At 47.8% G+C, this 13,425-nt stretch overlaps 2 protein-coding genes across 2 annotated transcripts; one reads left to right on the top strand and one right to left on the bottom strand.

Moving 5' to 3' along the window:
* Positions 1 to 1,613: 1,613 nt before the first annotated feature.
* Positions 1,614 to 5,238, bottom strand: LOC129597335 (uncharacterized). The gene is made up of 4 exons (XM_055494822.1): positions 4,268 to 5,238; positions 3,315 to 3,959; positions 2,802 to 2,970; positions 1,614 to 1,823 (listed from the first exon to the last, which is right to left on the bottom strand). The coding sequence occupies exons 1-4, from the start codon at positions 5,236 to 5,238 to the stop codon at positions 1,614 to 1,616; spliced, it is 1,995 nt and encodes a 664-aa protein (XP_055350797.1).
* A 3,724-nt stretch (positions 5,239 to 8,962) lies between these two features.
* LOC129597334 (uncharacterized) lies at positions 8,963 to 10,518 on the top strand. Its single transcript, XM_055494821.1, has 3 exons — positions 8,963 to 9,075; positions 9,536 to 10,186; positions 10,311 to 10,518. The coding sequence occupies exons 2-3, from the start codon at positions 9,738 to 9,740 to the stop codon at positions 10,516 to 10,518; spliced, it is 657 nt and encodes a 218-aa protein (XP_055350796.1). The 5' UTR covers positions 8,963 to 9,075; positions 9,536 to 9,737.
* Positions 10,519 to 13,425: the final 2,907 nt, after the last annotated feature.

The raw sequence follows: 13,425 nt of genomic DNA, 5'->3' as shown, positions 1-13,425 counted from the left end.
GTCTGGATCATGATGTCCATTGATGTGCTGCATTGGTTGCTTCCTGGTTTGCCCAGGAACAAGTAGTCGTCGACGTAGTGGAGGATACTGTTGAGACCGGTTACATCTGACACTATCCAGTGAATTGCGCTGGCAAATTGCTCAAACACATACGGAGACGCCCTGCATCCGAAAGGCAGCACGACATCAAAGAAAAACCCACCGTTCCACTGGTATCCGAGGAGGTTCCACTCCGCCGGACGTACAGGAATCAGTCGGAAGGCGGTTTTCACGTCCATCTTCGCCATCAGCGCACCTCTCCCGAGTTCTGTCAAGATCAAGACAGCGTGGTCTACGGTACAGTACTCAAGCGGAAGCTGCGTCATGTCGATGTAATCGTTCACGCTGTCACCATGCGGCTGCGATAAATCCAGAATGTTCCGGATGTTGCCGTCTTTCTTTATTCGAGCGCCCAGGGCGTTGCAGACAAAGTGTGGCAGCGGTGGAATAGGGAATGGTCCGATTGTATGACCGGCATCGACTTCTTCGCGTATGCTGGCGGTCACCGCGTGATAATTTTCGCGAGCAGTGGCGGAATTCGGCGTTGACCGTGATTTTTGGGGTCCATCGTAGCAGACGGTGCAACCGTCAGTAAGTGAAGTAGAAATGAATAAGTGTAACGAGGGGTCGGGATGGCGGGAGAGCAGTCTGGCGGAGGCGTCGGCTCAAAGCGGCGTCGTGGCTCTTGCCGGCACTGTCGCCCACCTACGTTTCGAGTTTGGACAGGTAGCCGTGCGGTGCTTGCGGTCCCCGCAGCTGGCGCATGCGTGGACTCTACCGGCGCGACACGGTGTCTGGCAGCTACCATAGTTGTAGTTCCGGCAGATTTCCCCGTCTGCGGCGGGTGCCTGACGAAAGGGCAGCCCGCATGCAGGTTGGCCTTTCCTGGAGGCGGTGCATTACTACAAAACGGTAATACTTAGACCTAACTTAACTATACAGTTAAGTATTAGACCGTAGACATTACATTTTTGAAGAAGGGCGGGGTTTGAAATCAGAAGAAGCGCAGATGCTTGGTTATATAGAGTTGACGACACCAACCACCAGAAGTGGAATGACTTCACCAAGTCACACCAATATCAGCGCCTTTAAAACAGGAGCAGCAGTGTACAAAATACCGTAGATTTTTATTTTTCCAAATTGTAACTGAATTCCCAAGCAACACGTGAATGGTGGCTCAAGTCAATATGTACGAGGATTTACTTTACTCACTTGTCAGTGTATTGTACGTCTGTTATTCACTAGTTGCGGCAGAATCCGTACAGAAATCCCTTAAATAAATGAGTTATACAACGGCTTGCCTTCATTCCCAATCTGGTCTCAGAGCTCCTTGACGTGCGGCTGCGCGATGAACTCGGTAATCCATTCCGCCAAGGCTTGGCGATCAATCGGCTTCGTGAAAACGAGATTTTTCTCGAAAAGATCCCATAACTGCAACCTTAATGGCTTCAATCCGAGGTCGCTGAAGGCATGCACTAGCGTGGCTCGTGCTACCGTACCGTGGGGCGTTGTGACCGTGAAGGCTGCACTATTCCACCCTAGACTGCCCCACCTCGACAACCGCGCCAAGCTGTTCAACAGTGTCCAGGACCAGAAACTTCGCATAATCGAAAGTGCACCCATAGAACATCCGCGTCGTCATGGGAATGTTGAATGTTCTTGACCATCTCTTTGATCACTGTGGCCGCGTCGGTGCGCTGGATAGCGTCCAGCTCGGTACGAATAAATTTCAGAGTATGTTGCTCAAACATTTCGCGAAACACTCCATGATCCAGCGAGCGCTCCTGATGAGTATGACATTTAGCCGTACGCGAAATCGACGCGCGACTTTTCTCTACGCTGGGGGACATCCGGACACTTTTAGCATCGCTTCTAGCGACTTAACATAAATAACTGGCAATAAAATTATTGTAGCTTTATCGTGGATAGAATTACAGTTTTGAAAAAGGACATCTGGTCGGGGAAATTTCCCCATTTGTTTTACATTTTCTTATGTTTTCTTATGTTTTCGTATTTGTTCTTACGTTTTCCACGTCTATAAAAAATGTCTCGTCATTGAAACAACCTAACGACGAAATGTCTCGCGGCGAGATGACCTTCCGGCAAATTGTCTGCGACCAAATGTCCTGCGGCTTGTTGTCCTCGGCGAAATGTCGCGGTGCCCAGAAAGATTCTCTCCCCAACCTGTCGGCAAAATAGTCCTGGGACAATGGACAGTATTGGACGTGACGAGATGTTGCTCGCCCACGCGCTGCTGCTCCAGAGCGGGAACTGCATCACCGGCCGCAAATTTAGACAAGATCTTTTTCTGTTACTCGACCGCCTGTTAATTTACTAGCTGCTGCGTACTATACTTTCCTGTAATTGATTGCACTGATGTTATGTATTAATAAACTGCTGCACAAATTCTTAAGGAATAGCATATCCGATGCTGTATACTAGTATACGTACAAAGAACCAATAATTAGGTATTAAGTTTAAATAATAATATGCTGTTGACTTCGTCTCCCACTGTTTTCAAATATTGTAATTTCATCAAAATTATGATTTTGCCATACGTCTGACCACATTATAGCGGATTACTCGTTTTGTCTTATTTACATCTCTTATGTTCCGTTTGCTCAGTACGAGTGCTTTCTACCACCATGCAACGGTAGTGGTATCAGTGGGCCAACAGTGGCTACGCGCGAAATGTAACTTGGGAATGCTATTTGTAGGCAGGCAGTTCGCATCGTAATATGAATATGACACAATTTTATTGCCGGTATATCCCAGACGCCGTCCATGCGAGGCGGGTCACGTGAGATGGCGCGGGCTTGATGCCGGCTGCAGGATCTGGAGGCCGTCTTCATGGGATACGAGTAGCGGAAGGCAAGGGCGGCGAGACTGCACAATGGTGGCTGCAGCTGCCCGGTTAGTGGTTCATTCAGCCTGCAGACATCAGCAGCTCGGTAAAATACTGTTAATATGATTATCGCAAATCAGGACATGGTTCCTTTCCGGCGCATTGCCAGACCAAGAGATTAGCTAACCAAAATCTTTATAACAATACTAACATTCAATGGGACCTTTTTCTCGACAAGCACTCCCATTACAAGCTTGCGCGACAATAATATGTGCACTCCTTATTACATTAAATTTTTGTATGAACGAATGCAAAAAATCGAATGGTTTTGATTTAATCGATAATATACGGCTTAAGAGGAATTATGTTATAAATGGTCCTTTGACCATTTTCGCTTTTCCTTTCTAAAGCCAGGACCAAATATACTTACAAAGTAAGCATGAGCAACAGCCGGCTGCATAAAGAATGCTCGGGACGCATGATTATCTCACGACAAGCCTCGTCAATATTGTTCGTTTCCAGTGCGGACAGGTCAGGGCAGCCAGCGTTCAAGACCTGGAGGAACTGCCTCAAGCGTTCGGTTGCACTGAACTTGTTGTACAGCGCGGCCTTCTTTACGACAATATCAACATCCTCCCGGAATCCGGCCGGGGCGCACCACAACCCGGCAATGGGCCCGAAAACGGTTGGGATCGTGACGTTACGCAAATGCAGTACTTGGCAAGCCTGCATCAAGTAACTGAGGTTGGCCCATTCTAACCGCTGCTTCTCGACATTCTGCGCCACGGCGCGAAAGCATCGAACATTCCTTAGAACGACTATCGGTAGACGTGTGACCTTAATGGACAGAAACTGGAAGACGTAGAGATCCAGTTCCGGACTTAGATTGCCGTTCATCAGCGTCAGCGACACGGTGGCCGTTGTTACGGCGTTATCGAGGTCATTAAGCAGATGAGTGCGACTATACTTTCGCTCCCGCTCGTTTGGACCATCGAGCAGCAGGTTGGTCAGGTCGACAGCTACGTGCTGGTTGCCGCGGCGACCATTTAGAATGTCGTGCCAGGTCTTGCAAACCCTGCAACAAGTACAGCTCATGTACAGACACATTGTACTAATACTACTAAAGCCTTGAAGGCCTTGAACTAAGGCCTTGAACTAATACTACTAAAGCGGAAGAAAATGTTGTCTGGTCGGTTTAAGCCTTTTTAAGCCGAAAATTTGTGACGAGCTGGATCTGAATTTCGCTGACATTTTTACATCCAGGCGATCTAAACGGTTTCTTAGACTGAGCCGGTATTTCTCCATTCATGCGATCGCAGTTTATGGTTAATTGGTACAGCGAGCGACTCGCCGTACAAAAACGTTTTGCTCCCTAGTACCTACTTTTGAGCACTAAAGACGCTGTGAATGTCTTTTATTTCCAGCACAATCCATTCGTGCAGTTCATATGGCAGCGTTCCCAGGGTCACGGAACGGTCGAAAGTAGTGTCAGTGTTTTCGGAATCCGGAGGTGGTCCGCGTTCAACTGACCTGGACCTCTGCACCAGATATTCCAGCTTCAACTGAACAAAAACGCCCGGTTTGTTTATATAAATACAATGGATGCCTTCGGTGTCCAACCATATCCGCAAAACTTTCATCCAGGAAATTTCGTTCAACCTTCTCAACAAATGCCGTAAATCAATATTTGCCGCATCCTGCCAGCAGTCGAGAGACGCCGTTTGCCTCTGCAGCAGACGGCCGTATTCGGCAAAGGAAAACGACTCATCTGTGTCCTGGTGATTTTCCGGATCGGTCGGCACAATGCGCACCTGGACTGGATGGACGAATTTCCGAATGAGGCCAATGCTGCCCGAGCACGTCGTTTCCACACATATTGGACCGAAATTGCCGCAGCTATCCCTAGCCGCGGGAAAAATAATTTGCGCCGGTTGGAATACGAAGGGCTGGTTGGAGTTTGGCCGCAATGCGACTTCTACCGGAATATGCGGGCGGATCTCGTTAGTACATACAGGCGTATGCCGACGGACTTTCCTAACGGGCAGCCACCGGGGCGGACGGTTATGACAGACAAAGTCCACCAAGACGCGCCGTCCTGCCCAGTCCACGTCGCATAAATACCCCAGAGACGACTGTCCCGCTGCGAATTCGTGAACAACTGGCTGTAGGTTTTTCCCCAAGATTTGACGGCAGTTGCTGTCGTCGGCGATGGTTTCCCGAGCAGCGACAGGAGGGTCTACACGGAGAACGTCTCTGCTGCGGTGTCCGAGGAGTGGCTGCGATTTCCAGGGATTTCGAATCCAACAAGTGAAACGCGCTTTGGTTGATTGCGATGTTGGACCTTGACTGACCATTTCTGCAGTCAAACAAATGAGCTCTGAGGAACACCGATAACTATCAAGTAGGCAGGCAGGAAACGGTTTTCCGGGTAGGCAAGTTGCATTAAGCAGCAAACTGGCAGCGGAAATTGATGTTTACTCTACATTCTACAGAGCTTCCGTGGTTGCGTAACTTGCGAGATCTGTGATCACTGCAAAGTATTGAGATTCTGTCTTAATCTCACATGGATGCCATGCAGTCATTCTGTCGCGGTGTTATGCTTAAATGATATACTTCGAAGTATTGTTAAGTGACTAGTAAGTACTATCTGTGCATTATCGGGTACAGTAAAAAAAACATCAGATAACATTTCAACAGATAACGCTGCTTGGAGAAATTTGGAGAAGGTTAAAAACACAGATTTTCGCGACGATGGTTTCTCCGCTCACTCTCGGCCCCAGTTCTGTCAAAAATTCATGCACACAAACAATTTTACAGTCCATTCGGAAATTTTTAGCGCAGTCACTGTAGCGAGTGTGGTTGTATGCGCTGTATTTGCTGTATTACCACCCCGGCCGCTTTTATCGGTACACTTCCTGGTTTAATCACACCTTCTGCCACGGCATACCGGAAAATGGCGGAAAATCTGAGTGCTAACTCGTGATCACTGACAGATACCACCCTAACATAAATGAATCGACACGGAAATCAATGAGAAAAGCTCGAAAAGTCCCAGATCCCAACTTTCTAAATAAAGAAAACCTTTATTCAAAAAGCGAGAAACAAGACTGAAAAATCATCCGTTCCGGCGAAGCCGCATAACCCGCAAAAATACAGCGCTAACGAACAGGAATGAACATAAATGAACTACCACTGGAAAGAACCAATCATCGCTAAATAACGCCAAAGGCGCGGGTAGTTCTAATAAGTGGACATGGACGGACTGAGTGGACGTAGGGCAGGACAGGCCGGACACTGGCTGGACATGGACGTTGGACACGACGGACACTGGACGGCCTGGCACTTGGACACTGGACGTGCGCGGACACTTGTTCGTTTTAAAGCTTCCAGACTTCAACTAAACTGAAATCGTGAACGACCAGCTCATCGCATAAAATCTCGTCGTGGGACATTTTGTCGGCCATTTTGTGACGCGCGGACAATTAGTTTATGGACATGTCGCAGCTAGACATTTCATCTTGGGACATGTGGTAACACGGAAACTTCGCGCTCAGACATATCGTCGACGGCAGGACAACGGTTACAATACCATCACTAGCGTCAAGCAGAGGTGCTTAATCAACCGCTCGCAAATGCTGACCGCACGCTTCAGTAAGAAAAGTGCAGCCGGGCGGCCGGCTGCGTGCACTATGCGCGACTGCCCGCTGCCCAGCATGCTACATCAAAACAGCCTTGGTTCTAGATTGTGCATGCTGTGTGTGAGCGTATTAAAAAATATAATAATTTGTTATTATTTATTGTGAGGCCGGTCGCTATTGCAGCCCGCCGCGGTAGCAGCTACCGACAGTCTTGCTTCCGGTGTGCCGACTCACAGTCGGAGTCGCACTTTAAGTCGCACGCACTCGCTCAGTCGCACGCACTCGCTGAGCCGATCAGGCGGTGCCGTCGCAATCGGCGTCATCACTCGTGCATGGATCCGCCCAGTGCCGCCCATTGATAGGCTTTTGTTGGCGTTGGCTGGATGTGCCGCGCAGTTTTCACTAGAGTATCGTTGCCATATTCAGTATTGTCCATTTTGCGTTGTGTTGCTTTATTTATCCCAATAAAGCCTTGTTCCTCACTATCGCGAGCCCTCTGTGCCTTGCTGCTTACATAGTTAATTAAAATATAAAAATTTTCTAGCAATAAGTGGTAGGAGTGTTGTGATTTTTTGCGGATTTTTTTAACTTTTTCGTTTTCAAACGACATTGTAACTTGTTTCCAATTTTTTCGCATGTTGTCCTGTAGTTTATTTCAACGCGTTCTTACTGCTGGTCGGCGGAAGTACATTACGTACTATTTTAACAGTACTCATTTGATTAATGTACTGTCTTTGTGCGCTTGTCACTTCCTGATGCCGCACGTTGTTGTACCCGCACTGGGCAGTGGGCGGCATCTTGACCAGTGCCGTCCAGCGAGCATCGGCCGTCCATGAATGCACACAGCAGTTTGGCCCGGCGGCAGCAATGTTCACCTAATCGTACTTCGTTAAAGATTGGAGCGTACATATATATGGCAGCTTTTGAAAGAGGGCAGACAGAACACAGCGGTCCTGTCCAAGGCCAGTATATAACGGGTACCCGTTATATACTGTCCTTGTGCTGTCTCAGTTTAGTCGTAGTTAGATGGCAAAAGATCAGTGATACAGAGATGAGAGGTCTGGCCCCCACATGTTGTAAGCTTCGCCGATGCGATGACTGTGCAAACAAATCGTTCTATTGTCTTGGGACCCCTTGAGTCATAAACCAAGGGATTCCTTGAAATCGGCAGTTGTTATTCGTCGTCTTGTGGCCGACCGACCTTCTGTGGTATATAGAAGCAGGGAGTTCAGCTTGACTACGGTTTAGTTTGCCATGCTTCTGCTCTCGCCCCGTCTCGGTTGTATATGTGGATGCGGCTGCTCGATCCAGTCCAACGCAGCGAGTTGATTGCTACAACGTGCAGGTTCAACTTACAACGTGCGGTAGTTTGTTTCAGTGGGACGAGATGATCAGCACAACCAGGGAAGCTCTAGACTCTAGAGTAAACCACTCTTAACTGCCAGTTTCAGTTGGCCAGGCGGATTTCAACAAAGATAAAAAACTGATTAATTTCAGTGAATAATTTTTCGTTTTTTCATCCGATCAAATCTAATAGTCTTCGGTTTGCCGAAACCCCAATCAGAGATCAGCATCCCGGTCTATAAGCGCTCGCTTTGATCGCTGGATCTGTTGGTCCTGGATGATGTCATTCCCTCGACAAATAATGGAAGTAAACCGAGTAGCGAATCCCCTCCATGCACATGAAATCTTTTCCAGCATTTCGGAGCCACCCGAAGATCATCGTTCTATCGCCGACAACAACAGCAACTGTCGGCAAATCTTGGGAAAAATCTGGAGCCTGCCGTATACCGAGTCGCAACGGGACAGTACTCTCTAGGCTACGTCTGCGATGTTGACTGGCCGGCACGCCGGGTTCTGGTGCATTCGCCTGTCACCGCCCACCCCGATGGCTGCCTATCGTGAAGGTCCGCCAGCATAAGCCTGTCAGCAAAAGTGAAATGCGCCCTGAAACGAAGGTCGCAGCCGCGTGGCGGCCGAAATGCGACCAACCCTACGTATTCCAGCCAGCGCAAATTATCTTTTCCGATACTTACGCCAGTTCCGATCTAATCTGCGTGGAATTGACACCACCGGGTGGCGGTCTACCCATTCGAAAATTCCTCAAACCTATCCAGCTGCGTATTGTGCCGAAATATCCGCAGAACCACCGGGAAATCGATCAATCACTCTCCGTTGTCAAATACTGTCGTTCATTGCATAAACGCACGGCGCGGCTCGATCCATATGTTAATGCCGAAAATATTGATTTGCAGCGCTTATCACAGGCATTAAAAAACCTGTCGTGGATGAAAGTGGTGCGGATATGGACAGAAACCAAACGTGTCCAATGTGTCACACGAAAAACGAACCTGGATTTCTTCACGAAACTGACTTGGGAGATCTAGTCCGCAGATCATACCGGTGTGGCGGCATTTCGCCCGCACCGCTGCCATATTCCGGCGACATTAACCCTTGCGAAAACTGCGCTTCGTTGGGAACGTTGCCGTACGAGCTGCAAGAGTGGATCTTGCTGGAAATCCAAGACATTCACAGCGTCGTTCGTGCTCAGAGGTAAGATGTGAAAATAAGATAAACCAATATCCCATCTAATTAATGCGGCGGCGCCCAGTAAGGCAGAATGTGCATCATCGAGTAATGGTTTGTGTAGCCAAGGAGAACTGGAACGATTCTGATACAAAATATGATTATGAATATCCAATCGAATCGCATATTCAACGCCTTAAGGAACCGTTTAGCTGGTGGAAAAACATATATAAGGTCACCGTGCAGCTAAGATTGCGACGAATAAAATTAAGAAAATACCTTTTCACCAGCTCAGTTGGTTTGATGCTTGGATCATCATCCCGAATCAGGAAAAACGAGAGTACTTAAAGTAAAGTTAGGTTAAAGGCAATTTGGCAAGCTCCCTGTAAAGCAGCAGCCATGCTAATACGTAGAACGGACAGGCACAATATGATAAAGCTATTCGACACTATGAGTTGGGAAACTTGCATTAAAGCATATGTTGCAGGGTTTGCAAGGTCTGGAACGGCATTCTTAATGGTCGGCGCCGCAACCACCACGTTGCTGTTGATCTGACTAATCTATTAGTCAAAGTCAAAGGCGTCCAGGAGCGAGTGTACCTTCAAACCCATCTGGATAACGCCCTCCAGAACGCCGTAACAACGGCCGCCGTGACTCTGACGCTGTAAAACGGCAATTTGACCCCGGAGATGGACATGTACATTGCTCATTGTCTGTCAGTGAAGGCAACGCGTCTACCAGTGATCGTCTTGAAAAATATTCGCTGCTTGCGCGTCATTGATTATGACAAGCACTACGAGATGCAGCGGCTGGAATGGTGTACCCTGGGTTTCGTGATGCAGGTTTGTCAAGTACTGCATCTGCGTGACGTCACCTTCCCTACCGTCTTCGGTCCCATCGCTGGGTTATGGCGCGCGCCGGCCGGTATTGGCCAGGATGTCAATGTTTTGGTGGAGAAAGCTGTGTTGGACTGCTCGCTCAGTAAAATCGATCGGCTGCGGCATTTTACGCGGATTTTGGACGCCGGATACCCAGCGTTGTCCGCCTCTGAATGGGATGTAATTGATCAAGCTTGCCGTGCGATGATTACCGATGCGGAGCAGCCGTTGCGCTGCCGGCTGTTCCTCATGCTAAAATTGTATGTATTTATTGGTTTCATTTTTATGGAGTATGAAGGTCTGACGGAACGGAATTATGCTTAATATATAGTAGCAGTTATCAGTGTATTCTAATTGTTGCTTCTAACGAGCTGATATCTGCAGGCTGAATGAACCGGTAACGGGGCAGCTGCAGCCACCATTGTGCAGTCTTGCCGCCCATGCCTACCGATACTCGTATGAGCCGTATCCTACGGTGAAGCCCTCCATTTCCGCCTCTGCTACCCTGCCCGTTGAGCGTCCCGTGACGCCAGCCATATCGACGGCGTCTGGGCTACATACCGGCATTAAAAATGGGTGTCGTATTCAATAATATTTCTTACCTTGCTCCAATATGTCTTGCGAATGGGCTCAATTTAGCAGACGTCCCGGTTGTCTCGTGAGAACGATAAAAAACCTAAAACAAAAACCAATACGCTACTGTTTGAACCTACATTAGCTGTTCTTATCTAACAAAAATAATCGCTGATTTCATCAAAGGCTCTGGTTGCGCGAATAAATTTGCGAGCTTGTATTTGGCTGAAAGGTCGATAACTCGTTCTGTTCCGTTCTGCTCTGCATTGTTTTCTTGAGTTTTGGTTGATTAAACGTTTGGGAAGGTCTTCAATGTCATGGTTTTATTAATATCTGCTAGGCACGGGAATCCGCTTACCTAGCGGGTGTAGGGAGAATTCGAGCAGCATTCATGGAGTCAAGAGCGATTCTTAAGCTACCTACTCGCTGTTTATGGTTGTCCATCGAGTGCACTGTCACCGCACGACTTCCGCATTCCATTCCGTGCGTATTTGTACAAATACATACAGTATTTATATGCTGTGTAATACTATACTAGTCGTTTTACACCTATGTTGTATGTTGTTGATTTGCGGAATTATATTCCCCTAGCAAGCCTCATTTACGAAAAATACATATTTATCCGACCAACGACTGCCGTGTGGTGAAATACCATTTTTGCAGCGTCTCTGTACATTACCATACTTATAGATCCATCCGACTGGCTCCATCCATCCGACCATCAGATGAAGGGGTTTATGGAGGCTTTTCTGTGCGGTTTTTGAATTAGCAGGTCGGACCAGTACTGCGAAAAGAGAATTACACAATTCCAGAGCAAACTCTGACAGAGTTCCTACCTGGTAAATGTTGGTTTTACTAGAAAATCGATGACTTTGTGACCTTTGATTCAATCGGGCATCATTAGCTGGATGCGGTTAGTTCTATGTTTTTGGCATCTGTACGGAACCAGGACTTTAGAAAACTACAGGTTCAGGTAAAAACAAACCGTCGCAAAATTCGCGTCTAAGAAGGGTTATAAAAGAGCGTTTCCACGGTGTTTGAAATGCACCTTCGCTGATCGCGGCAGTAAAGATTAATATAAGCGGTGTTAGAATGGATAATGCTGCGATTTTAGAAAGCTGCTGGTTATTTCGAGCTTCCAACTGGATCTTGTGACAGAAATCTTTGCTACCTCCTCAAAAATCAATTGTCAAAAAATTACCCATTTGTCATGGTACATTTTATTCAGTGCGTTAGCTTTTTCGCTGTCGCTGTGGTGCCGTTTGCTAGCGTACGTGGTGGCATTCCGGTGCGCCCATAATATAGTGGTCGTATGACTGTTAATCGGGGTGTAAGAATATTAAATTGTGTACGAGTATATCATATACGACTAATACGAGTATGTAGTACAGTAGCCCAATAAATAGTTTCATACATTAGGCGCTGTTTACAGGCGCCGAACTGCAAAAGCGAAACTGCAACATCACAAACTCATCGTACGGTAATCACATAATTAACTCGGTTGCCGTATTCACAGTACTTCTGTCCATTGGCTGGTTTATAAATTACATTAAAGTTCCTCTACGTGCCAGTTCAATACACAGCCGGCACTCACTTTTCCGATTCGCACTATCACACGCTGCATCCTGCGCATCCTGGAACTGATCAGCTTGTGGGGTGCGCTACGTACTCCAAGCTTGACAACTTCCGCTTTACTACACCGCGCGCCTTTATCGGTAGACTTCCGGTTCAGTCACCCTCTCCGCTCTCGCCGCGAGTCAGCGGTACGCGGGCAAGGTTGAAGGTTTCATGTGTGGATGCGGCTGCTCCAGCAAATTATCAATAAGCTGTTACGCATCCATTTGATCGATACAACGTACAGGTTCAACGTACAACGTTCGTTAGCCGTTTTCATTGGGGCGAGCGGATCAGCACAACCATGGAAGCTCTTGCGCAAACCACAACAGCCAGTTTCATACCATTTGCCAGGCTATTTTCAACAAAGCTGAAAAATTATTAGTAATTAATTTGCGATAAATAATTTTATGATTTTCATGGGATCCAATCTAATGGTGATTGGTTTGCCGAAACAGCCAACCAGATCTCAGGCATCCAATCGACAAACACGCGCTTCGATCGCTTGATCTATAGATCCTGGAAGCCGTTGTCATTCCCTCGACAAAGCTGCAACATGGAAGCAAATCGAGTAGATCATCTTGTTCCTGCTAAAGCAATCGCGTCCACCATTTTGAAACCTCCCGACGATCATGGTTCCATCGCCAACGCCAGCAGCTGTCGGCAAATCTTGGGGGAAAATCTGCAGCCAGCTATATGCGAGTTACCAGGGGACAGCATTCTCTATGCTACGTCTGCGACATTGACTGGCCGGTACGTCGAGTTCTGGTTGATTTCGCCTGCCGCCGCCCACCCCGTTGGCTGCCCATCGTGAAGGTCCGCCAGCATAGGCCTGTCAGTATAAATGAAATGCACTCTGACACGAAGGTCGTAGCCGCGTGGCGGCTGAATTGCGACCACCCCTACGTATTCCAACCAGCGCAAATCATCTTTTCGGATACTCACGCCAACTCCCGCCTAATCTGCGTGGAAGTAACACCACCGGGCGGCGGAATCCCCAATCGGAAGTTCCTCAACCCTATCCAGCTGCGCATTGTGCCGAAATATCCGCAAAACCATCGGGAAATCGTTGAATCACTCTCTGTTGTCGAATACTGTCGTTCCTTGCATAAACGGACGGCGCGGCTCGATCCCTATATGGATGCGGAAAATATTAATTTGCAGCCCTTGTCACTGGCATTGAAAAACATACCGTGGATGAAAGTGGTGCGGATATGGGAAGCCACCAAATGCGTCCAATGTGTCTATACGAAAAGCGAACCTGGCTTTCTTCACGAAACTGACTTGGGAGATATCGATCTAGTCCGCAGAT

The sequence above is a fragment of the Paramacrobiotus metropolitanus genome, unplaced genomic scaffold (assembly GCF_019649055.1).
Source record: "Paramacrobiotus metropolitanus isolate TYO unplaced genomic scaffold, Prichtersi_v1.0 Parri_scaffold0000103, whole genome shotgun sequence".
Taxonomy (NCBI): Eukaryota; Metazoa; Tardigrada; class Eutardigrada; order Parachela; family Macrobiotidae; genus Paramacrobiotus; species Paramacrobiotus metropolitanus.
This window is presented reverse-complemented; position numbering and strand designations above follow the sequence as displayed.